The sequence below is a fragment of the Pyxicephalus adspersus genome, chromosome 2 (assembly GCF_032062135.1).
Source record: "Pyxicephalus adspersus chromosome 2, UCB_Pads_2.0, whole genome shotgun sequence".
NCBI classification, from domain to species: Eukaryota; Metazoa; Chordata; class Amphibia; order Anura; family Pyxicephalidae; genus Pyxicephalus; species Pyxicephalus adspersus.
The window spans coordinates 29249975-29275132 of NC_092859.1; the positions used below are offsets into that span (position 1 = coordinate 29249975).

Here is a 25158-nt window from a genome sequence, read left to right on the forward strand (position 1 = left end):
TCAATGTAGTTGCCTGCAGTAAGAACAGGGTCCCTATCTCTATACTTGTGGTGTAAAGTCTAGGTGTTTCTAAGCATTGCTACATAAAACAGACATAAGCAGTTCAATTTACTTTTTGACTTGGCAGATATACAGAATTTGTTCTTACCTCAAAGCCTTTTTTGCTGGCTTTCCTCTTAAATGATGTTCTTTTCTTCCGCCTACTGGAGTTTTTTGAGTTGACCTGCAAATTTACATAAGAAACATTTGAACATTACAATAAACTTGAAGCTTTTGTTATAAATAATATCTCCATTTTTAACTGTACATATACACTGTGTGAGGTGTATAGGCACATTCCCTAAAAGATGAACTATTTGTTTTTTATCAGACGCAGAACCTTTGACATAACTTTGTTCTACGATTACTAATAAAGCCACTGAGAGCACAAGACTACCCTGCAATATGTAAAAAACGAAATTAAAGTGTACCTGTAATAACTTACTCAATAATGTTATAGGAGGCCTAGTTTGTGTGGCCGCAGACAGACCTCATTATCATGTGGCTACACAAGTCTTGCCACTTTGTGACACCACATTTTAACTTTGAGGGAATAGGTAGTCTTTCAAAAAAAAAAAAAACACTAATCTGTGCAAAAGTGTGTAAGTAAGAGGTAGACTTTTTTTATTATAAAGGTATAACAGCTTTTTGGAAAACTAATGTTATGCCCTGCCTCCCTTACCTATTACAAGTAAGCTTCATCCACTTTGTAAATGACCTCTGCAGGTAAACTAAGTTGCAGAAGAATGTGCTAAGGATTTTTAGGAGGATTGGCTATATTCTCCAAATTTTGCTTGAATTAAATTCTTACTAACAACACTTTTCTTGAAGGTCTGGCCTTCCCATGTTTGCAAAAAACATTACATTACAGCCTTACAGCTTAATTTATCCCTTTAGTTTATCAGTAAAAACCTCATCTGTTGGGATTCTTGGTACCTCAAGCTCATAAATTGCCTTTTTATGAATTTATCAAGGGTACAGCTGGTAGATTAACTAATAACTATTTTTAAACCTGGATTTGGTCTTGGGCTAATAAATTCTATACCTTCACTTGGGATTATTATAACTCGTTATGGGATAACCAGAACCCAGCATTACAAACTCCACAATTCGATCGTTTTAAGTTGCTGGGCTGTGGGTAGTTGGCCATCTTGGCACCTTTCAATTGTGTGACTCCTCTGCTTCTACAATTTCTACCATCATTTCCAGCTTCACACTTCACACCTTCAGGGCACAACTTTTACTGTTACAGCTGGTTACTGGAGATCATTCCCTTGTACATTTTGTTAAAGATGGTTACTGAAAGCACATAAAAGTTGAAATTTATCAAGCTAAATTGAATGTACATTTCTCCTTGATGATGTGACAGGGGAAGTTTAGACACTTATTGATGATGATTGGGAGGGGTGTCTCGAGGTCCCTCGTAAAGACTTTTAATGCTATGAAGAGACAGAAACAAACTTTTACTGTCCCTATTCTCTATTTCACCCCTTCCAAAATTTTTCTCATCCTATGTTTCCTTATGTAAGTGTGCCAGTCCTCAGGACTTCTTACCCATCTTCTTTGGCACTGCCCTATCGTGAACCAGTTCTGGCAGCATATCTTTACATTTCCTTATGACCTAATAACCTGTCCCATCCTAATTAGCCTGACTGTTTATGTTTTGGGTAACACCTTAATCCTTACTGAATCTCAGCATATCTTTAAAAGAATTGGTATATCTAGCTAGAAATAGCACAGATCTTAAGTAGATGTCACCCCATCCTCCTACTATTTCACTCCCGGATAGCCTTAGTTACTGTTTTCTTACCAAAGAAGAAGTTAGTTTATGCTCACATTGAAAAAATTTTGAGTGATAATTAAAACATGCCTCCCCTCTTTCTTCTTGAGGTGCTACTCTCAGTAGCCACAATATTGTCTCCCTCATATTACCTCCCTTTTGGTCTCCCTCCAGGTGCTCCTCCGCATTAGTAGATTTACTGCATTCACAGTCTTTAACAATTTTGTTTACCTTTTTTATTTTTACCTTTCTTTTCTTTGTTTCTTTAATTTTATCTGTTTTCTGCTGTGATTTATACTTTGTCATAAGCTTCTGATTTTTTGTTTTTTTGATTGGTTTGTATGATATCCTTGTTTAATAACCTAATAATACTTAATTTGCAAAAAAACTAAAGCTTTCATTAAAAATACCTTGGGGTCCTGGCATGAAGGAGCTTGACTGTCTCCCAATTGTACCCATGGGTTGTTATCCCTCTACGTGCTGCTCTTATGCTTAATTAATACACCCATAATGCCACAAATGTCACTTTTAGAAACGTGGTCCAGAGCAAAAATGTGATTCAGCTAATGCTGGAGCATGGAGATAGTAACCAGTTTAAAAAAAAGGTGGAAGATTGGCACTGAGATTGAAAAATAGATACAAATGATAAGAAACAGCATTGTAGGGGAAAAATGTCAGTAGCTTCTAAAACAAAATGCATAGGCAAACTAAATATACCCAGTTAGGGTTTACATCTATTTTTCATAAAAATCTTTTCAGCAAAACAGCCTTTGACAAACATATGCTCTTGTATCTAACATTTTGTGGTATTTGCTAACAGGTCTGTAATTTTAGGTAACAGCTGTTTCAAGAAAATAAATTCAGCTTCACCTATTTTTGTTCTGTGCAACAGTTTTCATTTTTTACCACAAGGTGGTGCTGCTTCTCCAACTTGTAACAAGCAGAATGTTGTATAGAGAGAAGAATACAAATGCAAGGCCTTTGGTTGGAAGCAAGCCACAGCATGCAAAAATTACTTTCTTCCACATTTTAAAAACCAGTTTCTACTTGGTGAGCCAAAAAGCTATTGATTATATCTGGAAAATCATAACACACTTCATCAAGTGTACACAGGAGCAGCCATATAGGTAAACTCTGCTTTCTGCTATATAGTACAGTATAGCACTGCATAGCAGTTGCGCTTTACTCCTTATCCGAAAGTAAATAAGGCTGATTTACTAAAGGGCATTCAGCTAACTGAATATGTATTTTCCTGAAAACACAATGATGTGCTTGGTATTTTAAACCAATTGGGTATGCTACATGCACTAAAAAACTACCCAGGACATGTGTAGTATGCCTTGTCCTTCTGTCCTGCTTCCACTTCCCTCAGTATATTTAAGGTGGCTCTCAGCTTTGAAAATCACAGCCAGAATGTGCTCTTTAGAGACTACAACAGCTGTAGTAGTTGCTGCTGTTATAAATGACTGTCTGTTATATATGACTGTCTGACACCGTGCTTATTGAGACACAATTGTTTTATTGTTTTGTTTTTTTCATTAAGAAGGCAACATATTGAAAATCTTTATACCAAACCTTTGCAATGTAAATTCAAAGTCATGTCATTTGAATTATAAAATGCAATAAAACTACTTTTTTTGTCTCCAGAAATACTTTGTAAATTAGAAAAATATTGTATTTTTATTTTTTTTAGATTTTTTTATATATGAATAGCTTAAAACTTTTTATTAAATAAACATATTTTACTTTATTATTGGTATGTAATGAAAAAGTGTTTGCCCAATAAAAAGGTACATAACAAAAATGTAGTCTATAGTGGATGCAGAGATGTGCCACATAGGCATTTTCCTTGCCTATGTAAGTAGCTGTTAGCTCAGATGAAAAAAATGGTCACCTCTACAGTAAGGGTGACCAGGGCAGACTGCAAAAGAGACTCCTAGTTGTTACAGTTATTACATTAGTTTCCATTTGGATCAGCTACATGGAATTTATAATTATTAAATAAATAAATGATTAAATAAACATACAATTATAATTGGTCACAAGATGTCACAATGGAGCAGCCTGTATTATAGGTTCAGCATACCTTCAGTGGCAAACTCTAAGAAATATCATAAATAGTTACAAAACCACCACGTGCACACCACATGCACACAGCCCGTACACGGAGAGGATTTTTAGAAACACAGACATGCAGGATTAATAAAGTCCAACCCTTACAAAAGAGCCTGCACATCCACTGCTCGAGAAAGCACAATGCCATACTGTATTTGTAAGTGTCCATAAACCCTAAATCTGTTTTTTTTTTCAGTATGTTGGGTATTTTGCCCCACTGTATAAAACAGTTGCAAAGCTTCTTACCTGAAGATCCTGGTAGCAACAGCACTTTTTGTGGCAGACTGACAGCACTATACCACTGGATTGCACTTTGCAAAAATGTTGTCAGCCTGCTGTGCACTCCTTCAGTTGGTCCTTTGGCTGCTTCTCTAGTCTGTCATATAAGCAGGCCAACACCCAACTGAAAGAGCGCTCATAGCTGGCTGACAATGCAAATCTAAGAAGTTGAGCATGGTCCTATGCCTTTTACAACTCAAACTACTTTACTGGTCACCAATACTGTGAATTACATTAAAGGATCAATAGGTAAATTTAGGAGGTGTATCGGGCTGGGGTAATCTATACCTTTGGCTAAAAACAAGATTTGTATTTAGTTTATTGTATAAACGTGTCATTTATACCAGGCCTACTTTAAGAAAATGCTTTAAAAAATATACATGTCTTATAAATCATAAAACCTGTTTTTGATCAGATGAAGCAGCTAATGTTACCTGTTTATATTTTTTAACCAACAAAGGGGTGCAAGTAAAGATCAATGTTAAAAAATGGGTTTGTATTAAGAGTAATGATCAACTGTTCACTATTTAGCAATGCAGCATAAACATGTGTTTAATAGGTAAATTTAGGAGGTGTATCGGGGTTGGGTAATCTATAACTTTGGCTGAAAACAAGATTTGTATATGGTTTATTGTATAAACATGTGTCATTTATACCAGGCCTACTTTAGGAAAGACCTGCCATTTTGGAAATATACATATCTTATAAATCATAAAACCTGTTTTTGATCTGATGAAGGAGTTGATGTTACCTGTTTATATTTTTTCACCAACAAAGGGGTGCAAGTAAAGATCAATGTTAAAAAAAAGGGTTTGTATTAAGAGTAATGATCAACTGTTCACTATTTAGCAATGCAGCAGAGATCAAACTTCTTGTTTATTTTCTGCTATTATAACACAAGAAATGCCACTGCCTCTGCCTATTCACAGAGGAACAAAATAAGTTAAGAGAACTAAGAACTATCACCCGAGCGATCAGCACTGAGACTGACAGAGGCACTTGGCAATTAGCAGCAGGAGGTCTCTTATCATTAATCTTCACATAATAAACTATTCCCTGGATGGTATCATTAGGCACTTAATTGACAGTTACTGTAGTGTCAGGAGGTGGATATGTGTTTCCTTAGTTTAAGGTGCCCACACTCTACAATCTGATTGTGCGGTTTGTTTTGAACTTTCGGTTAACCCTTTTCCTTTAAAAAAAACATAATTTTACATGTGACTACAAAAAGATGATTTATGATTTCAGAAGAAAGTTGTATAATGAAGGTAGTAAACCACCAAAACATTAATTAAACACTCCACTAAGACCCACAGCCATGGCACTGGCTCATTTCCCACTGCAAACATAAGCAAAGGTGTGATAGAATGCATAGCAAATAGGCCACATATCAGTGAATGACCCCATCAGCCTGGGCACCAATAGTTCAAACAGTATATAAATGTCTGCACACACTTAAGCATGCCATCATTTTTTCCAAACTCATAAAGGATGTGGGCCAGAAGAAGGGAGCCAATGGTCTTCCACTTACATGGTCTTGCAGTTACTACATCCAAACAAGCTGTAAATGGCAAGGAAAAGGAGTACCCACAATGCAACAGCAACAAGGCCACATCACTGGGAAAGAAAAGGTGCTGCTGGGATAGTCCCTAAGGGATCATGCGACTACTGTGACACTCAGGTCATACATACGGGTGCTGTCCTGGGCATTGTCAGGGCAGATGGGCCAAGAGTAGGTGGAGAGACCCTCACAGACAAAGAGTGACATGCAGTTACCTGAGGTTTCTTCACCTTAATGATCCAGCTGGGAGGGACGATGACAGCAGCATGGGCACCCAGTGAGCACGGTTCTTCTATGTGATGGAGCAGAAAACACGTCACCTTGTTGTGAAACTAAAGGAGAAAAGGGAATCAAGTACAAAAAATTATTAAAAGTTTTAAACACACCTATAAATAAACTAACTGCTGCTTCACCACAATAATGTTTATAATACAATATTATACATGCCTGATTACACCCAGTGTATCCCCATTTGAAAGATTTCCCATTACCTGCTGCCCCAAGGATCACATAGAACATGAAGGTAGATCTCCCAAACTGGCATAACAGCTGAGGGAGAATAAAACAGAACTCAGCTTTAAACAGACTCAGGCATTTTGCCCATTCAAGTTACTGTATATATTGTAATTTGGACCCCTTCAGAACTATAATTATCTCAGCTGCATCCCAAATTCTTAACCACAAACAAAAATGTTTCCTTTTAGATAACCAACCAAAAAACGGGACTTTATAGGCCAAAATAAACAATTTGTTGTGTTCTTTTTGGCCTATAAAGTCCTGTATTGGTTGGTTATTTGAAAGGAAACCTTTTTGTTTGCAATTCAAGTTACTGCCCAACCCACCTATATAATCCAACTTTTCCAAAAGCCCCCAAAAGCGCAGGTACATATAGGTGAGTATAGATGAGTTGGAAAAGGGAGGGGTGTTGGGTTTGTTTGTTTGTTTTTGCTTTGAAGCAGAACTCCAGGCATAAAGAAATAAGACTCTTGCATTCTCCTGTACAGCACAGCTCTGACTGTGGGAAAGAAAAGTAGCATAGTGTGCTAATAAATGGCATATTGAGAGGAGGAGAGGGTGACCTTAGGATGAGCCCAACAATTTGCTTTTTTCTTCATTCAGTGTTAATTCACAGGCCTGGAAAGGGACAGATCTGATCAGGTCTTCTGTACAGCCAGACAGGGTAGTTCTGTGTGGCAGAGTTGTGCAAAACCCAGAACTAAATGGACAGAAATGCAAATCTTTTGGCACATAAAACATCTCCCATATAAGTATTTCAGCTGTTTTCCCTGAGTTCAGCTTTGTTTTATAGGAGCTACATGAGGAGGCAGGAAGAAAGTGTTGGCATTATAATGATGAGGAACATCTTATATTTGCACACGAAGTGGCAGCCCTCGTACTCTATATATAGAAGGGGGAGGTACACTGTGACTTTGCACAATGGGTTTTTTCTGAACACAGGACCGCGGTAAACAGCGATGTAATTACAACGCACAGGGGTTGTGTGGGTATACAGTGGGTTTTGTATGAGTAATAGCAGACTGGAGAACAGAGTGAGACTATCATTACACGGCATGGCCCATGGTAATTCCAGGTTACAGTCATCGTTCCCTCTGCGCAGCGTCTGGAAGACAGATGCTTTAAGTGCGCTCTTTTCTTGCACAGACATGATACTAATAACTCCGGCGGAAGTGTTTTCATACCTTTCCAAGGCAAACTCCTTCTACTTCTGTCACTTATAGAATAAACCTTATCAAACCCTGTCATAGGGTTAAAGTGAAACTCCAACCAAACTGAATAAACACCCTTCAGTATGGTGCTGTATTCATTTACACATATTTATACAGTATGCATTTTCAAAATACTACTAGCACACCTGTCAGATATTGTCTGAGAAATCCCTTTATTTTATTATCTTCCTATAATCCCCCTTATGGCAGCAAAATATACAGAGTGGGTAATCCATGCTGTAATCTAGACAGGTTTTACTGCATGAATCTCAATGAAGGCTTTCCATGAGGTTTTGTCTGAGGTTTGTGTCCTCCACACAAAACTAACCCATGTATCTTTTGGAAGCTAGCTATGTACACAGGGGCACAGATATGCTGGAATAAAATGTTCTTTCCCACAACAAGGTGAAAAGTGTACAATTGTCTAAAATGTGTATGCTGTGGTATTAACAGTCCCATTCACTTGAACTCAAGAATTTGGAAGAGTGTCCACATACTTTAAAAACTAAAGTTAGGTGTGATGGTCAAATACCCCAAAAGGTTTTTTTTTGTTTTTCTGTTAGCTTCTGCCTAAAGTTTTACTTTGTGGCCAAAAATGGTTCATTGTGGCCCAGAATCAAAAACTTTGCAGTTGATGATCGTATTGAGGAAGGAACATGGTCACACACAGAATTCACATAAAATTTCTGAACAATTTCCTGAGATTTAAATGCATGTAAACACCATAAAGAGAACATTTGTTTCTTCATACAATGATGATTATAATATGATGATGAATATAATATAACTTTTATATATTATAATGGTTTTCTGTTAATGGTAACCATTGTTGATATAAATAGTACTTTGCAGATGTCAAAGGTAAAGTTTCTGTTACGCCAAAACCTTTTTAGTTTTGTATAGAATAGTTTTTTTGTTTTATTTTTTGCTATATCCCCCTGGAAAATTTGCTATCCTAAGAACATAATGGGAATAGATCTCTGAAAAAAGGAGAAATTCCCTTTTGGCCAGCTGTCCCTAAAATTGGTTTTCCCAGTTGTGAAGACCAGGTGTATAGGGTATGACAAGTACACTTTAAAATACCCATTGATTAAGCCTTTCTTTAGTCTTCACAGTTGCACAGGCTCCTCTTCTGTACTGAGATATAGTTTGCATGATGTCAGCTTCTCATAGTATGCATTAGAAACAGATACAGCCTGCCTCATGCCTGAGCTGGAGGATGTTTGAAGCACCCATTCTTCCAGACTAACTTCAGTCCATCAAGGCATTTTATTATTTGTATCTTCTCCAACCCACTGAATCTAACAGACCAAAGGGCTTTTGAGAGGAATATTGGATCCAGGGTGCTGTGATGTTTTAAGGAAACAATGCACCTTGTTGGCCCCTCCACCAGACCTGATTTCATATAGGTGCACAGAGACCCAGTGATGTCACAAGGTCTAAAATAAAGTATGCAATGAAAGCAGAAGTTTGTATTAAAAAATGTATCAGCCAGAGGATGAAAGGGGAAATGAGAAACCAGGAAAGGCAAAATGTAGGCAGAATAATTTTCAGATTTAAAGCTATAACTTACCGCTTGCTTGCACCATGAACAGCTGATAGCCACAATTTCCTTACTATGGAACGAGAACTTCTGTTGAAAACCCTGCAGATAAGGAAAGAGAACACACTTGAGAGGACTGACTGGATATCTGGCACAAGAATGCTATATGGTTGTACACAAAGGCTTTCTGTTCCAAACTATCTCATTACAAATTTTAGTTTTCATTCAATCAACTTTTGCTAAATCCACCCTCTCCAAACTAAGCGGTGATGTGACATGAAGCAATCAAAATAAATCAGAGATCAGTCTCTTGTTTGTTATGAAGCCAAAGCCTCTTCAAATGTTTACAGCACTGTTCAGAACTGAACAGTCCCTAGTGCCTTGAATAAAAACATTTTAAAAAAATTAGCAAATGACTTGACTAGTATTTTGTTTTTTATTAGGACTTCTGATTTCAAGCCCAATTAAAGCCCCAGAAACAAATTGTACTAGCGACCTTCATTTCCATAGCCTGACCTCCACTTTCCTGTTTTATCAGTTGTGCAGGATGTGTAAAAATGGCCACACAGTCCAAAAGGCGCCAGAGGTAGATCCAGTGTCCTCAGTAACATACTTGGTTAGACACATCCCCTCCACATTACACATTAAGTTGAAGACACATGTACTGAGGGGTGTGGCTGTTACTCAGCTCTGCCAGAACAAAGTACTAGAGTAGATGTTAAAGGGGAAAAGTAATATTGTTTTTGGAAGAAAAAAGGTATTTTGACATATGGTCACAAGTCCTAAGATTGGAAGGTAAAGGGCTATAAGTTGATAGAAAATTGTAAATCTTTAGTTAGGCTTTATAACTCCATTTTACTGACTAAAAAATCTGTTTAGGGTTAAGGTTTACGTTAACGGTTAACAATTAGAGGTGGCAGTGGATTAGAAGTGGCTAAGGATTGGAAATTGTTTTTACTAAGTTTACAGTCAAGTGCAAAATGATCTGAGTACTGAAAACAGATTTAATTTCTGTGATTCTGAGCTATGAGAGATGATGTTGTGTTTTAAAGTAAACATAAACTCTAACTGGATGACATTTAGTTTATAAAATGATTAAACAATTATCCTTCCAACAGCCCATCTCTAGGCAAAATCTTAAATTCTACCAACCTTCCTCTCACCCCATCTAACTAATCATGCAGAATCTAAGTATTTATTTTCTCGTGAATGAAGGCAAGCTGTAGTTACTTTTAATCCCATGTCCAGTCTTCTTGTTAGTGCTGCTCCCTTTCTAGGAATACAATGGCATGGATACACTGGCACCTGAACTCACTGGTGGTCCCTGGCAGTCCCATGTGAGTGTCATGGTCCTCAAGCATGATATTAGTGGACCCCTGTGCAGAACAAACTTGCTCCCCCATCGCAAACTCCTTAACAACACATTTCTTCCACAGAGCCTCTGTGCCCCTGTTGGCTGAGGAAGCTACAGGGCTCGCATGCAACAGCACACATTACACCTCCCTATGTCCACCCCTGAATACCACAGCTTTTGGTGAGCAAAATGGGGTTTAGAGGTTATTTTTTGACAGCAGTAGATGGGGTGTATAGACATCTTGGTGCTGTAGATCTTCAGTTCTAGATCTGCAGTTTTTTTGCATGTCATTTCTTAGGGTGGGTTTCTGTTTAGTGATAACAGTGGCCCATTCCAGTATAATGTGTGTTAAAGCATCCTCCTAAAATCCCCATGGCAAGCCAATGTGACAGACTGTCAAGATATGAGCACAATTAGGATGCAGGGTAACCCTATAACAGGGAGGACCTACACAAAGGCCTTCATGACAGGATTATGAAGTATCATTTTAAAGGAAGCTGCTGATATAAAATATGAAAGGAGTTTGAAATTATTGATTGATGCCAATGATTTATAAGGGGTCTATTTATAGATGTTTTACCCAAAATTTCCCCATTTTCTAAATGGATTCAAACATGTGTGAAAACTGGATATATCTTGCGTGAAAACATTTATAAATAGACCCTGTAAATCATAAACAATACATTAATTCAATTACAAATGATATATCATTAAGAAACAAATGTAACTCAAGCTCTATAAACAGCTTATTTCTTCAACAAAAATAATGTTTTAGAGGAAATGACAGATCTAATTAATGTTACCGCTCCCCTCCCTGCAGATAAAACTATAAATTATAAAGCTGGGCAATGCACTCAGAAGTGATGACTCAATGCTTAGCATCTGTCTTAATAAAAACAAATGTAAAATCCCATTTTTTACTTTGTATCCATTTCTGAGGGATGGCTGCCAAATACGGCTGTGTTTCTGAGCTGCAAGAGGTGTCATCATTTCAAAAAAGGTTTCCCTTTTAAAGTAAAGCTGTCAGCTTCTCACTAAATTTTGAAGTATGTGGCACCGAGCACAAAACTGTTTTTATGGGTATCATATCTGATTTTAAAAACTGTAGCCTTTATAGTACTGCAATTTGGGTTCATTGAGGCATCCCTGCTGAGGGTGACAATTAAATTCTATTGATATTACTTATAGTATTCATAATTCCAAATTAAAGGTATTCACTTTATACCCTGTACAGCAGCGTTTCCTAACGGGGGTTTTGTGGAACCTTAGCGTTACACCAAGTTGCAAAGGGTTTCTTGAGCAATGAGCAGTTTGTGCCTCTCAGATATGTTTATCTGACACTAATGATCTTTTTTGTTATCTGTAGGGGTGATATTTTTACCACTGGCCAGCAAGGTAAGAGACATTCTTTCCACTGAACACCACACTAATATACTGTGACCTGTGGATATAGGTAACATAGCAGGGGTTCCATAAGATCTGAAAGTTATTTCAAGAGTTCTCCCATGTTAAAAAGGCTGAGAAAGGCTGCTCTACAATGTGCTGTTCTAACATACCTACCACCTCACACACTTTTTAAAAATATTGTTTTATAGGAAACTATAGTATGTTTTTGTGAACTTGCATATTTAAATTTATTTTATAGTTTGCCAAAAATTGTTCTTTATGATTTTCCCAATTTTACATGCTGCGCCCTATATTTCCATTATTGTAATATGGAAATATAACACAAATTCAACAAATCTCACTACTATTTCTCTATTTTATTTCCCTTACCCCATGGTACTAGTACACAACTGCTGAGATAACATTTTTACCAGTCAGGTCCCACAAGGAATCGATTATTCTCAGTTGGGGCCTCACTGATAGACACAGATAGTACTAAAAAGCATGAAATCATAAAACACATCAACTTTGCACCACTACTAAGCAAATGGCAAAGCTTGAATTGATAGCAAATATGGATGCCCCCATTTGAACATAAAAAGTAAAATTTAAATAGGAAATTTAAATACATCTAGTGAAATAGGTGCACTCTAAGCCATCTGATCTGATGTGTTGCATTCACATTTCCCGACAGGGAGAATGCAGATATGAGAAAGGAGAAGATAGATGGCTTTAACAGTCTGTTGCTGCTCTCACAATGTCCAATCAAAAGCTAAGAGTGGGGAGGTGACCTAGTTTTGTCGGTTCACTGCAGCACCAGTAGAGTATGGAAAAAAGCTGTATAAATCCCAGACTGGTTGGTCAGAAATAGACTATTCTGAGGAGATGACTTACATTTATCTGATAATTTTCACTTACATACATACATACATACACACACATACATTTATTTATAAAAGCACAGAAAATACTTTAGTTTCACAGTATTTCAGTCTGCTGGAACTAACATATACTACAAGCTTTCTAGACTAACATATTTTATAAAAACAATTCATAAGAGATAGGGGACACAAAGCCTGATTTGAAGATGACATCTAGACATCATAAAATATGAAACATCAAGTGGGAAAAATGTTTCACATCAAAGGCAAACATTTCAATAATAACTCAAAACATATACACACTTAAAACACACCATGGCTTTTGTTTAAATCTTTGTGACTATAGGAAATTCTCCCAAGATATTCTCATGTGGTCTTGTCAGGGGAATGTTAGGAACTGCGATGGGGAATCCGGCAATCATGTGCCAACCGAAATTAAAGAAGAACAATATGGTGAAAGATGAGAGTGTTTATCGTTTCTGCTTGGCTCTCCTCCCTAACTTTAATCCCTTCTTCGGAGTTAAATATATCCCACAGATCCCAAAGGATTCACTGACAGAATGAGCACAGGATATGACAAGTGCTGCACAAAAATTGTATGCATGTATTATGTTTTATGTACGCATTTCTTAGACTTGGGACAGTGATGGTTTTAAAATATTCACATTTTGGCCCATTGGCTCAGTTTCAAATATGAAATTAGAATAAAGACTAAGAACTTACAGGAAAACTCTGGCAGAGTAAAAACCTACTTTTAGATAAACTAAGTTACATATGGAACCAAATGCTTAAAGTGTCTTGATGTAAAGGTAATCGACTGGGACAGTGTAGTAACAGTACAAAGTTTTCAATGGCAGGAATCATACTTGTCACAGCGGAGCTTCCGGCATCATAAAAAACAAAATACCATTTTTTAAGAAAGAGATCGCGTCACTGACCCACTCATTTCAACAACAATGATTCCATAAGGTTTTTTAGTGTTATCTATATGTAAAAGCCTCTGTTGTATAGAGTATTCAAATTCATTATCAAGTTCCAAAAACCATTGCAAGTAAAAATGTTTATGAACAAAAAAATCCCATTAGTTTGGTTGCTTAAGTTTACAACCCTTTCTGTGAAAAACCCTTAAAAAGCAAGTGTCTACACAAGGACAAACATAGCAGGATCAGTGGACTGGAATAATGGGAACTGTGAATTTAAATAAATGAAAACAAATCTTGGAATGCTATTAACAAGAGAAAGAGTTTATGGGATTTTAGTCACCTAGGTTAGGCTCTAAGTAAAGCCCAACAAAACCCAAAATTGAACAAGACATATTCTAAAAGCAGTCAGATTAATAGGGGGTTACAAACAGTAGATTAAAGCACAGTGGTGGACAACACCTGAGCATGCACCAATTGTACTAACATACTAGACTGCATCCTATTTCTGCTCTTTTCTGAAATCAGCCACTGGAAGGGTCAATCCAGTGTACCCATGTGACACTCAACGTAGTATGACCAACAGATGCCATACTACGTTTCCCAGGATAGCTACAATACATGAGAAGGGGCAGAACATGTAGTCACAGGAAGATGGTGGTGAGTAATTTTAGGACCCCAATAGGTTAGGAGGAAGCTAAAACACACAAGAGGTCCTGGCTGTGTGGATAGGTAAACAGCTACCACTAGGCATAGTGTATATATAGTAAATATATGTATGTAGTATGAGTAAATATAAATTCCAAAGATAATCCTAAGAATTTACACTAATCAACATGATGCCCTTGTTTGACTTGGAGTTTATTTGAGTTTTAACAGGTAGGGTGGGTTTCAGGCCTAGTTCTGAGCTGGTTTATCATTCATCCTAATCTGTGTGGAGGTATGCAGTTCTGAAAAAATGCACATAAGGTCTAACACTTAACATGTACTCCCCTAACCTAAGGCCCCTACACTAACCTCACCTAACTTCTAAGTTAGCAGCAGCATGTTTTACCTTTGGGACTGCAAACTACAGACTTCAGTCATGTAAGAGGGGCAAGTACTGCTACACTGTGAACAGGGTTCAGGTTTTGGTCATGCAGTAATCTTTATTTTGTTGTTGTTTACTGCACCAAGGCATATATTTTAGACTCAGTACAATACTGCAGAGGGACTTGCAGCCATGTCTACTGGTAGTGATTAGGAATTTATGATAGACGTTGCTCTCGCTGTGTGTATGAACCAACCACAAGAACCAGGACAACTGCAGTATGTGCAGCTGTCTTCAAAAAGTGTCAGGAAGCATATTTAGGAAGTATAATGTTCAAACACTGGGACCTGAGCCATACACTGACAGGTGAACTGGCTAGAAAGGAGGGGGATTACTAAATACAGTAGCCTGATGCACAAGAAAATAAGTTGATTTCATTCACTAGCCTTCAGGTTATTCAGCCATTACTGGTATAAAGCAACAAAAGGTTTCCAACCTTCCAGCTGGTATAAATCTAGACCAAGCTTTAAAAAATGAAAGCCAGCTTGAGAAAAGTGTTTGCTGCAATACTTTAAAGTGATTCTGCTACTTTACCCCCCCCCCCCCCCAGAAAAAAAAGGCAAACGCAGCACTCTTGCAACAGAACACTGAATACATTACCTGTCCTAAAAGTAGTAAATTCAAACTCTGCTGTATTTGCACCCCAATGTAACCCCCCCCCCCAATTGCACATTGTGATTCTTCTTGCTTGCCACCCTCACGATAAGACATGGTAGGATTGGTGGAAGTAACCAGGGAGGTTAGCAAGAGATGAAGGCAAACCTTGTCTTTCTGGAGCCTAATTTTTCCCCCTTGGTGCTTAGAATTACATTTACTAAATAATATTTGTGACTGTTTGTTGAATATAGGGGCTTCACTGCCTTCTATTTTAGGAAAACTGGCTACCAATGCTTCTAAATCAACACACAAGCAGACCACGAGCAATATGAAATCTATATTGTGAGCAACATAGCTGTGACTGAAAGTGCTTGTATAATATTAGATCTTACAATGCTAAAAAATGCATGATCCTGGGAATAACCATGAATTCCTTGAGGCGTTGTTGTGTTTTGTACTTACATTGGCAATTTGCAGGCTTTAATGGGGTTGATTAACTGAAAGAATGTAGACAGTTTACTTTGCAATGTGAATTAACCCCAAATAATTAATATTACACTTGTGTGAGCAAAAATCTTGATTTCCTGATTAGGTATTGGGCATTCTTTGCAAAGTAAACTTTCATCCTAGTCACCAGGTTAAGTGAAATTCCCTTGCAAGGGAATAATTTAATTTCTTAAGTGAACTGCTAATATTAGTTTAGTAACTCAACCCCAATCTCCTATTCTCATTTTTCATAATTCCTCTTCTCCCTATTCGGCTCTGCTGTATTCCTGAATGTAAAGTCCAAAGTCACTGGAAAAGATATAAAAGGTACCGTATTTTTTGCTGTATAAGACGCACTTTTTCTTCCCCAAAACTGGGGGGCAAAAGTTGGTGCGTCCTATACGACAAATGTGTTATAAAATAATTAAAATAAGATACTCACCCGATACCCGATCCTGCGTGTCTCTTCTTCTCTCTGCAGCAGCGCGTGTCTCTTCTCCTCTGTGGCAGCGCGTGTCTCCTCCTGGCTGCAGTAAAAGAAGCCGGCACAGCGCCCCCTGCTGTTCCCTGTCCTAACTGCCGTACAGTGGAAAAAAAGCACAGAGTGATCAGAAGGGGAATAATCTTTCAGAATCTTTTTTTTCTAGATTAAAATTGTGTGCGTCTTATATTCCGGAGCGTCTTTTACAGCGAAAAATACGGTAAATCTTTTAAAGAGGGTAGTTTTTGTCTAAATTTCTGTTGAGTCTTGGACACAAAAAAACTTATGGGGGTTTCAACCCTTCCAGTGGTTAAGCTGCTGATTTATGGGCCCCAATGCAAACTTTTGACAAAGGCTCCCTTATTAGGATCTTCACTACTGTACTGGCTTCAGTTTTGGCTTCTCATATACTTAAAATGAGGTACTAAGACAAAGTTTTTAACTATGTACCAACAATTTATCACTAAATATTCAGGACAAAGAAGCACAAACTTACATACCAAGTGGTCCCCTTACCTTTCCACAGTGTCTGCACTTCCCTTCTTGCCTTCGCCGATGTACCCAATGATGCCTCACCAGATTCTGCTGGTTAGAACAACAAGAAAAATGTCTGACCTGAGGAAAAACCATTAGAACTTGGGTCAGGCTTGAATCCAGGGTGGGAATGGACAGTAACACAGAGAGGTGGACTAAGGACTGGGGGAGACAAGCCTATAACCTTGAGATGCATGGGCTTTATGAACATGAGTCCATAAATAGCCAATTATTAACATGAGCAAGAACTGCATATTTCTTCTTACCGGTAAAGAAGATAAACACAACATTTAATACAACCAAACAATACACAATCAATGTATACGTTATTCCTGTTTTCAACCCCTGAGGATACAACAAAGCTAAATAACAGATTAATACAAATAATGACATCCACAAAATGTTGTCTATTTATTACTGACCATTGCTGAGATGGCCTCCTGTAGTACAGGGTACAGTTTATCAGCTTCACATACTTTTAAATTTGAAATAATTGTGTCTTTTATCATTCAGGGATTGTATTATACCTTGATGTTTTACTTATTTTATTTAACGAAGAATGATAAAGGAGGATACGGGACACACAAGACTCCCAGTTGGAGAGGAAAAGATCCTAACATTGTGGAATAAGTGAGCGCTACCATTTTTACATAATGTAAGAGAACTCAGATACACTTTGACTTTAAATTCCCATCCCATTCGTATCCTATGTGTGAAGATGAAAATCATTGTAAGACATTATTGTCTGTATGTATCCCAACAAAAAATTTGACTGAAGAACTGGATGGAGCAGATGTGTTCAAGCAGCACCATTTAAATGGATTAAATGATAGGGAGGATGTTGGGGTATCAAAGCCAGAAGATGACTAAGTGACCCTGAGTGACTCTTTGAAACTTTAGATTAAAAAATAAAATAAATCCTTCATCAGGTATGGCATAAATAACAATAATAATAATAATATTAATAATAATATGATTATTATTATTATTGTTAATATTATTATTATAATATTATTATTATTATTATTATTATTAATATTATTAATAATAATAATAAGAAAAATAATAAAAACACTTGATTTAATTGTAAAACTACATTACCATATTTAAAAAGCGGCTACTGACCATGGCTTTTTTTTACCTTAAAAACTAATAAAGACCTTATCACACTCTTGCTGGAATAATTTACTAGAGGACATAATATGTTGGAAAAGGTTTTACCAAAAAGCTACAGATTTTCCTTGTCTTCATCCAGAGGTCAACTGACGAGGATTACATGATGTAACCAGTAGAATAATCTCCTTCTTCATTACTGGGTGTCATATCTGTTTACTGACATTCACAAGTCTTCCAGCAATAAAAACAAACCAGTAAGAGCAACTTAAAAAGTTATCAGGTCAGCAGCATAAACTGAAAACTCAGGGATGAAAAAACCTCAGGAAACAAATGAAGAAAGTGCACAGCTATAGGACAAGAGAGTACCTTACATCCAAGGTCAATTTTATCAACCAACATCCTAAAGACAATTGTTATACAATGAAAACAAACTGCTGTAGTTCTAGGAGGAACATGCTGAAGGCTCCCACACATAACCAGCATTGGGGTATCAACATTCCCACTAAATTTGATTCCCTGACCTGATTCCGGTGTTGGCGAGACTGAGGCGCCTCTTCTTTTTCTTAAAAGAAGTCCTACAGAAAGCTTCATGGAATACTACCCTCTAAAAGAAAATCTACACTAATCTCTTTGAAAGAGGGGGTGTTGAGAAGTTCCTGGCTTTGCCCCCTTCCAGATGAAATAGAAAAATGAGTGTGGGGGCATATGACAGCCTAACATCTTAGTATGTAACTGTGCAAATATCAAGTCTTTGCAATTCTCAAAACTGTTTTTACCTGGATATCTGGTTTCAAGACTGGGCATTTCACCATTAAAGATGAGTCCCGCAGTGTGCGCCCCCCAACCTCAACTGACCCGGCAACCTGCGATGATGTCTATAAACTGATTATTGAGGACTGGCGAATATCCGCAAAAAAAGATAGCCCAGATACTTGACATTTCACGGGAGCATGGTGGGTTTGTTATGGCCACTATCCTAGACAGTGCAAACTTTCAGCGAAATGAGTGTCCAAATGTTTGAACAGTGATCAGAAGAAGGAATGAGTTGAAGCATCCAAAGCCGTTTTAGCCCATTTTGAAGATGCACAGGAGTTTTTGGCTAGGTTATTGACTGAGGATGAAACCTGGCTCCACATCTATGATCCTGAAACCAAGGAAGAGTCAAAGAAATGGTACCATAGCGCGTCCCCGCTGACGAAGAAGTTCCGAACCCAGAAATCGTCCAAAAGTCATGGCATCCGTTTTCTGGGACAAAGACCGTATTCTGTTGGTGGACTACCTACCTCAGGGCTTTAGTATCACCGGACAGTATTAGGCTAACCTCCTGGAACAGCTGAAGGAAGCAATTAAGACGACACGCCGTGGAAAGTTGACCAAAGGGATCCTTTTTTTGCAGGACAATGCACCTCCGCACACGTCCAACATTGTGGCTGCCAAATTGAACACCCTGGGTTTTCAATTGGTCCACCATCCCCCCTACTCACCTGACGTGGCCCCTTCGGACTATTATCCGTTCCCAAATTTGAAGAAACATCTGAAGGGGCAACAATTTGAGGACATTTATGATGCTGCTGATGCTGCTGAGAGCTGGTTTGCGGCCCAACCAAAGGACTTTTATTTGAACGGCCTAGAAAAGCTGCAACTACGCTGTACCAAGTGCATCAGTCTCAGGGGGGAATATGTTGAATAAATGTGTTATTTCTTAACTCTGACTCTTTTCTATCTGGGCAGAGCCAGGAACTTCTCAGCACCCCCTCATACAACTAATATTTTCTGGTATATCAAACAAGTGCTTTGAAATTCTGAATCTCCTATTTATCCCCCGAGGAAGCTGTTTGTGAAACGTATTGGAAAATTAGGTCTTGAGAGATTTCTTACTATAAGTACAGATAAAATGTTAAATAAATTTGTTTACTTTTTATTTATTTGTAAATCTTTCCTTTTACTAACAACCAAAAAAACCCATTCCTCCACTATGATCCAGATTTGGTTATGGGTCATATGTTCTCAGGAGACAGATGACAATACGTGTTTAAAAAGCAGTTTTCCAGAGTTTTCTCTGTTGTTGTCAATGGAAACTTACCCTCTGTATGGTGGCGCATATAAAAAAAAACTTCTGCCTTTAACTGTGAAAATTATTTTCAGGTTGCTCTTTAATAGAATATGATTTAAGATCGATCCATTTAAAATGATATTTCAGATTTTGGTAAATTGAGTTGATTTACTAAAACAATAAAGGCTGTTCACAAAGAAAAGTGGATTTTCCACCTGCAAGCTTATTAAGATGACATTCTGCTGACTGCAACCATTCAATCCAATATTTTAGATTTTCTTCCACGTGACTTGGTGTTTTTTGCTAACTGAACTATCACCACATTCAGCAAGCTTAGTGAATGATCCCTTGCACAGTAAATATCTGGGTAAGTAAACAGCCTAAGATCCTTTAGTAAATCAATCACACTGTTTATGAAGTTTCTACAGTTCCCAGGTCTGCATATCTGTTGTACCCATTATAGGGGCATTCATTGTTGCTGTTGAATACCAAAAGTAGTAAAACTTCATTTGCAGGGCTGAAGATGGTGCAGAGTAGGAAAACTGGATATGTTCATGTGTTCCAGGAGCTGAAACATCAGCTTCAATGAGATATAAGTTGTGTACCCGAGAAAGGCTCATACACAAATATGTTTTGTGTATATGTCAGTTTAACATCTGTCTATGATTTATTCACATTATAGCTTCACCAATGGATTATAAACAAAGACTCCATAAGCTCTATATTTGGGACATGCCTCCAAAGGCTGTCACAGTCATATACTTGCCTTTAGTGAACCAATATTAGCTGCATTTCTGATACAGACCACAAGATGGCTTCTTCCATTAAATATGTTGGCATTCACACTTCTCTATCAGCCATACGTCTTGCCCATGCTCCTAGTTGTTGCACATGTAACATGTGCCTGCAGATTTCATCTACATTGTAGCCTATTATGATACTGTGTCAATATTACCTAGCTGCATCCACTAATTCTCTGAAAGGCACATGCTTCTGCATGAAAAAATAGCCTCTATGGTACTTTTAAAGAACAGTGGCAGCAGCCAAAGTAAAAGCTTTGCTCCTCAGCACTGCACCCACAAAAATGCAGCTGTGGCTGACTATTCGCTTTTGCCTTTCAGCTCTCAGAAGAAAGAGGCTTTGTTACAACTGATACCTCAGTGCCTCATTTCTACACCACTGGCATTCAGGATGCCTCCCTGAAAACCTAAAAAGCCTCTAGTTTTATGCTGAAATTCTTGAACCTTTAGTTCTTTAGTTCCTTTTAAACACTAACCTCCCTCAGAGCCCTTGAGGTCGCATCACGAAAAGTTGGCTTGCATCTAAAATTAATCTAGAGTTTTCACAGAAAGAGGAAAATTAGGTCATCTATTAAAAGCAAACAATCGGAAAAGTGTTTTTTAGGTAGCTTTTATTTTTTAAAAATAGCGCTCACCCTTCTATTGTAAATTATTTTAATTATTTCCAAAGTAGAATCCTTACCTAACACATTGTACCCTTGTTTTGTAACACATTGTTATTATATTGCTTGCAAAATTCTTTAAAATCTCATTTATTTTAACTAACTCTAATATTATGTAATGCTAGATAAAAATATATAAAATCTGGGGGGATTAAAAATATTTATTTAGAGGTCACAGAAATAAAATTAAATTCCAGACCTGCTTTAAAAAAATGTTTTTCTCTGACTTCAAGTAGGCAACTACAAGACAAGTATTTATTTGTACATATACATTCTAACTATAGTTCTAGTTGGAGGTTCAGCATTACAACCATGCAACCAGCAATTTTAGAAGTTTTATATCTGCTTTTCTTGTGGTAGGCTCTTACAGAGAATCGGAATGGGTAAAGAGACAGGTTCTCTTGTTAGAGTATAAACTCTTTATTGAAACTTACACAAGGTTATTGAACAAGCAATAATGTTCAGGCCTGGTGATTAGCCACTCAATCTAGGAAAAATGGGAGGTTAAGTGCATCTAATACTCGAAAGAACTGGTTAATTTGGCACTGACAGACAAATGGATTAGCAAGGGAGTGCAGCAAAGGTATCAATGGTCGGGGGTGATGCTCTAACAAAAGAACCTGTCACTTTGAATGGGTAGAGTGACTAATTTTCTTTAAGTATGTGAAATTTGAATTAGTAAAAAAGCATTCTAGGTTTAGTATTCTATGAGGCTACTTTAGAATAAAGATTTCAAGGTATGACCAGTAGATGGGGCCCTTTACCTTTTCTAGCTGATCCATGCAGGCAGTGTGCACTACAATTTTACAAGCTGCGCATTTTCTCCGCACGGCAGACTTCTGATGGAAAACGAAACATAAACACAGTGTTAATATGATTTTTTCATATTCATTCATGCTAAAGTAGAACTCAGGGTAAAGCTTTTTCTTTAATTGTTTATAGAGCTGGGGAAAAATTAGAACCCTTTGTCATGTTTTTTTGCAATATTCTTCCCCCTTATATCATTGCTCGGTTATTGGAACAGGAAGATAATGAAATTGCAGCCACAGATAGGAAAGTTTTGGCCAGAGTAGGCTTTAGTGTCAACGTCAAATGAAGATCAATGATTTCTAAAGCAAACTGCATGTGCACAGATATTTTGGGGAGAAGGTCTTTACAGACAGAAGACCTGATTTACTAATAATTGGAAGATTATTATTATTAATAATAATTATAAATAATAATTGGAAGACTGGAGAAGATAGGTTACCATGATGATTAAACCTGAATAATCCAGCAAACTTTGGTCCAGGATTGAAAACATTTGGCAAGTAATAGCATATTATTTTAGGAAATCCATTCCAGGTTTGCTCGCTCACCCAGGTTCTTCAATGACTGTCTATCCTGTCTTAGAGAGCTTTGATAAATCAGGCCCAGAAGCTTTGAACCTACATATATATAAATCTTTCAATTATGTCTATAGATACCCCATTGTATGAGTTTCTCATGAAACAACACCAGAAAACTTTCCTAGATACATAACCATCTGATCAGAGTCATCCTTTGGTGTCTGCAGTTGCCATGACAACACTTCATAGTTAATCCTAAGTGACCATTTCATACATTAACTGTTTATTTTTTATTGTCTTACAAAAATCCACATCATATTTTGCTAGAAAAAAATTAGGGTATGCTTTTCCCCATTAGTTATTAAGAATTCCGCTTTTTTAAAAGTAATTGGAAATGATAGACGTTGTCAATTTACAAGCAAGCCTTAATGACAATGCATTTTTCCTTTTTTTCTTTTGTTTAAAATGAAAAATTCTATTCTATGGGTTTATAAATTTAATGACTTCTTTAGATACAGAAACATATTTAATCCTCATCACCACAATGCTTCTGGGGGCTCCCAGGGGCCTGATGATCAAGCAGGACATTTTGAAACCCAATCCCCCCGCCCGTCGTTGCTGTCCGCAGACACAGTAACGCAGGATGGCAGGACCATCCCTTGAGGGAAACGACCAAACTCATACACACTAATTCTTCTCCATGGCAACCCACATTACCATGGCAACTGCCTAAAAATCCGCAGGTCGATATTGGGGGCTAATTGCTCAGCACGTTCACTGCAGGGGATGAGAGGAGAAGGGTTATAAACTTCAATAAAACACATACGGTTTTACTGCTGGTGCAAAATAAGGAGAGTGGTTTGTCTCCAAGTTATGGTGCCCCAGGGGTGAATGTGCCAGATACGCTTTGACCACTACAGAGTTGCTTTAAATTTTTACAGATTAAAGAAGAATTGATAACAACTATACGCGTACATGTTCACTCTTCTACCTGTATTACCGGTACCTGTTTTACCTGTAAGTATTTTTAATTACATTCAGCCTAACTTGCTTAGCTGGGAAGATGACACCACAATTCAGTAGATTGGTTTTCCATGTCACGTTCCAAATGAATGATTATTATCACAAAGCTATGTGGGTAAGAGGAAAACTGAAAGTTTGCACTTCACAAAACTATTAGCATAAACTACTAAAAATGTCACCATTTCTGTGAAATGCATTGTCATTGGGGAAGATGGGAAAGTGATTTCCAATAGTTTGGTCAGATTGAAGTGACTTCTGAGGATAAAGTTCATTATACACATTATGCTCTGGCTGTACAATTTTTGTACAATCCTTTGGATTTCACTATATTACACTATTTCACTATATTCACTATTTTATATTCACTATATTATAAAAAAACAACTTGATTTGTATCAGGTTTACACTTACCCTGCACAACACAGCTGTTGGTTAATCAACAGAAGATTGTACTGTACATATCCAAAGCACAGAAATGTAAGAAATAACATTTAGTCTAATTACATATTAATTAAAATAATCAAGAATGATTCAAGCCCCTGCTAGTATAAATGCTTGGCTTCTTACCTCTGTAGTATCTTCCCACTATCCCCGGCACAGCAGAAATCAGACAGTAAGTGTGGGAGATTTTGTACTGTGTGCCAAACACAACTAAATTGCACAGTGATGTCAATCCATTGTGTTTCAGGCATTGGGAGCTAGAGCGAGAGGTGCTCAGACAGGAGGAGGGGACACAGAAATCTTAACAGTTGGGGTAATGCCTTTTATATAGTCCAAAAAGCAGGCATTAATACAGGAAATTGTAAAAACTACCGTACTGAATACTGAATGTCGGCATCCTAGCAGTGGTAGCAATATCTGAATCACAAGATTGGTGGAACAAATTACAAATATTTCATCTATCTGTCTATATGGTTTTTTAGCTGCATTAAATTCTCTCTTACTCTCCTAAACTTCTGCAAACGTCAATCAAGTATAAAACATTAGAAAATAGAAACTCTGGACTATATATGGTTACCACGACATTACTCCAAGTTAATACATTGACTCCCAATGAAAAGACCAGACTGTACTCACTGAAAACTTGACTTGGCAGTTATCCTCCCCCAGATAACACAGGTCCCCTGACACATTAGTCTCCTGCCACAGGTGCTCCCCATTTACTGCATTCTCCTGCAATGTAAAAACATGCAATCATTAATTTTGTCTGTACTCTATACATAAACTACATGTTGTACAGGTGCAAGTAACTAATAAGCATTACATAGGAGTAAATGGTGACATTGCAAGTGCTATCAATCTAATAACTTCCTATTATGATAAGGAACTTAAAGGTAGAGTGCCCCTTTTCCTTTAGTCTTTATGTTCTGTTTATAAATGACAACAGTTTACTGTTAAATATA

General features: G+C 37.4%; 1 protein-coding gene across 11 annotated transcripts in view; it reads right to left on the reverse strand.

The window, feature by feature from the left end:
• Positions 1–25158, reverse strand: part of DGKI (diacylglycerol kinase iota) — a 148780-nt gene that overhangs the window by 68401 nt on the left and 55221 nt on the right. For 6 of the 11 annotated variants that reach the window (XM_072400197.1, XM_072400190.1, XM_072400189.1 and 3 more), the window contains 7 exons: positions 24833–24928; positions 22169–22243; positions 21219–21275; positions 16756–16854; positions 9075–9146; positions 5990–6106; positions 149–223 (listed from right to left, as the gene is read on the reverse strand). In XM_072400197.1, the coding sequence (XP_072256298.1) occupies positions 149–223; positions 5990–6106; positions 9075–9146; positions 16756–16854; positions 21219–21275; positions 22169–22243; positions 24833–24928 (591 nt within the window). The remainder of the gene's footprint in view (positions 1–148; positions 224–5989; positions 6107–9074; positions 9147–16755; positions 16855–21218; positions 21276–22168; positions 22244–24832; positions 24929–25158) is intronic. The other 5 variants (XM_072400193.1, XM_072400196.1, XM_072400192.1 and 2 more) reach the window with 3 other exon arrangements.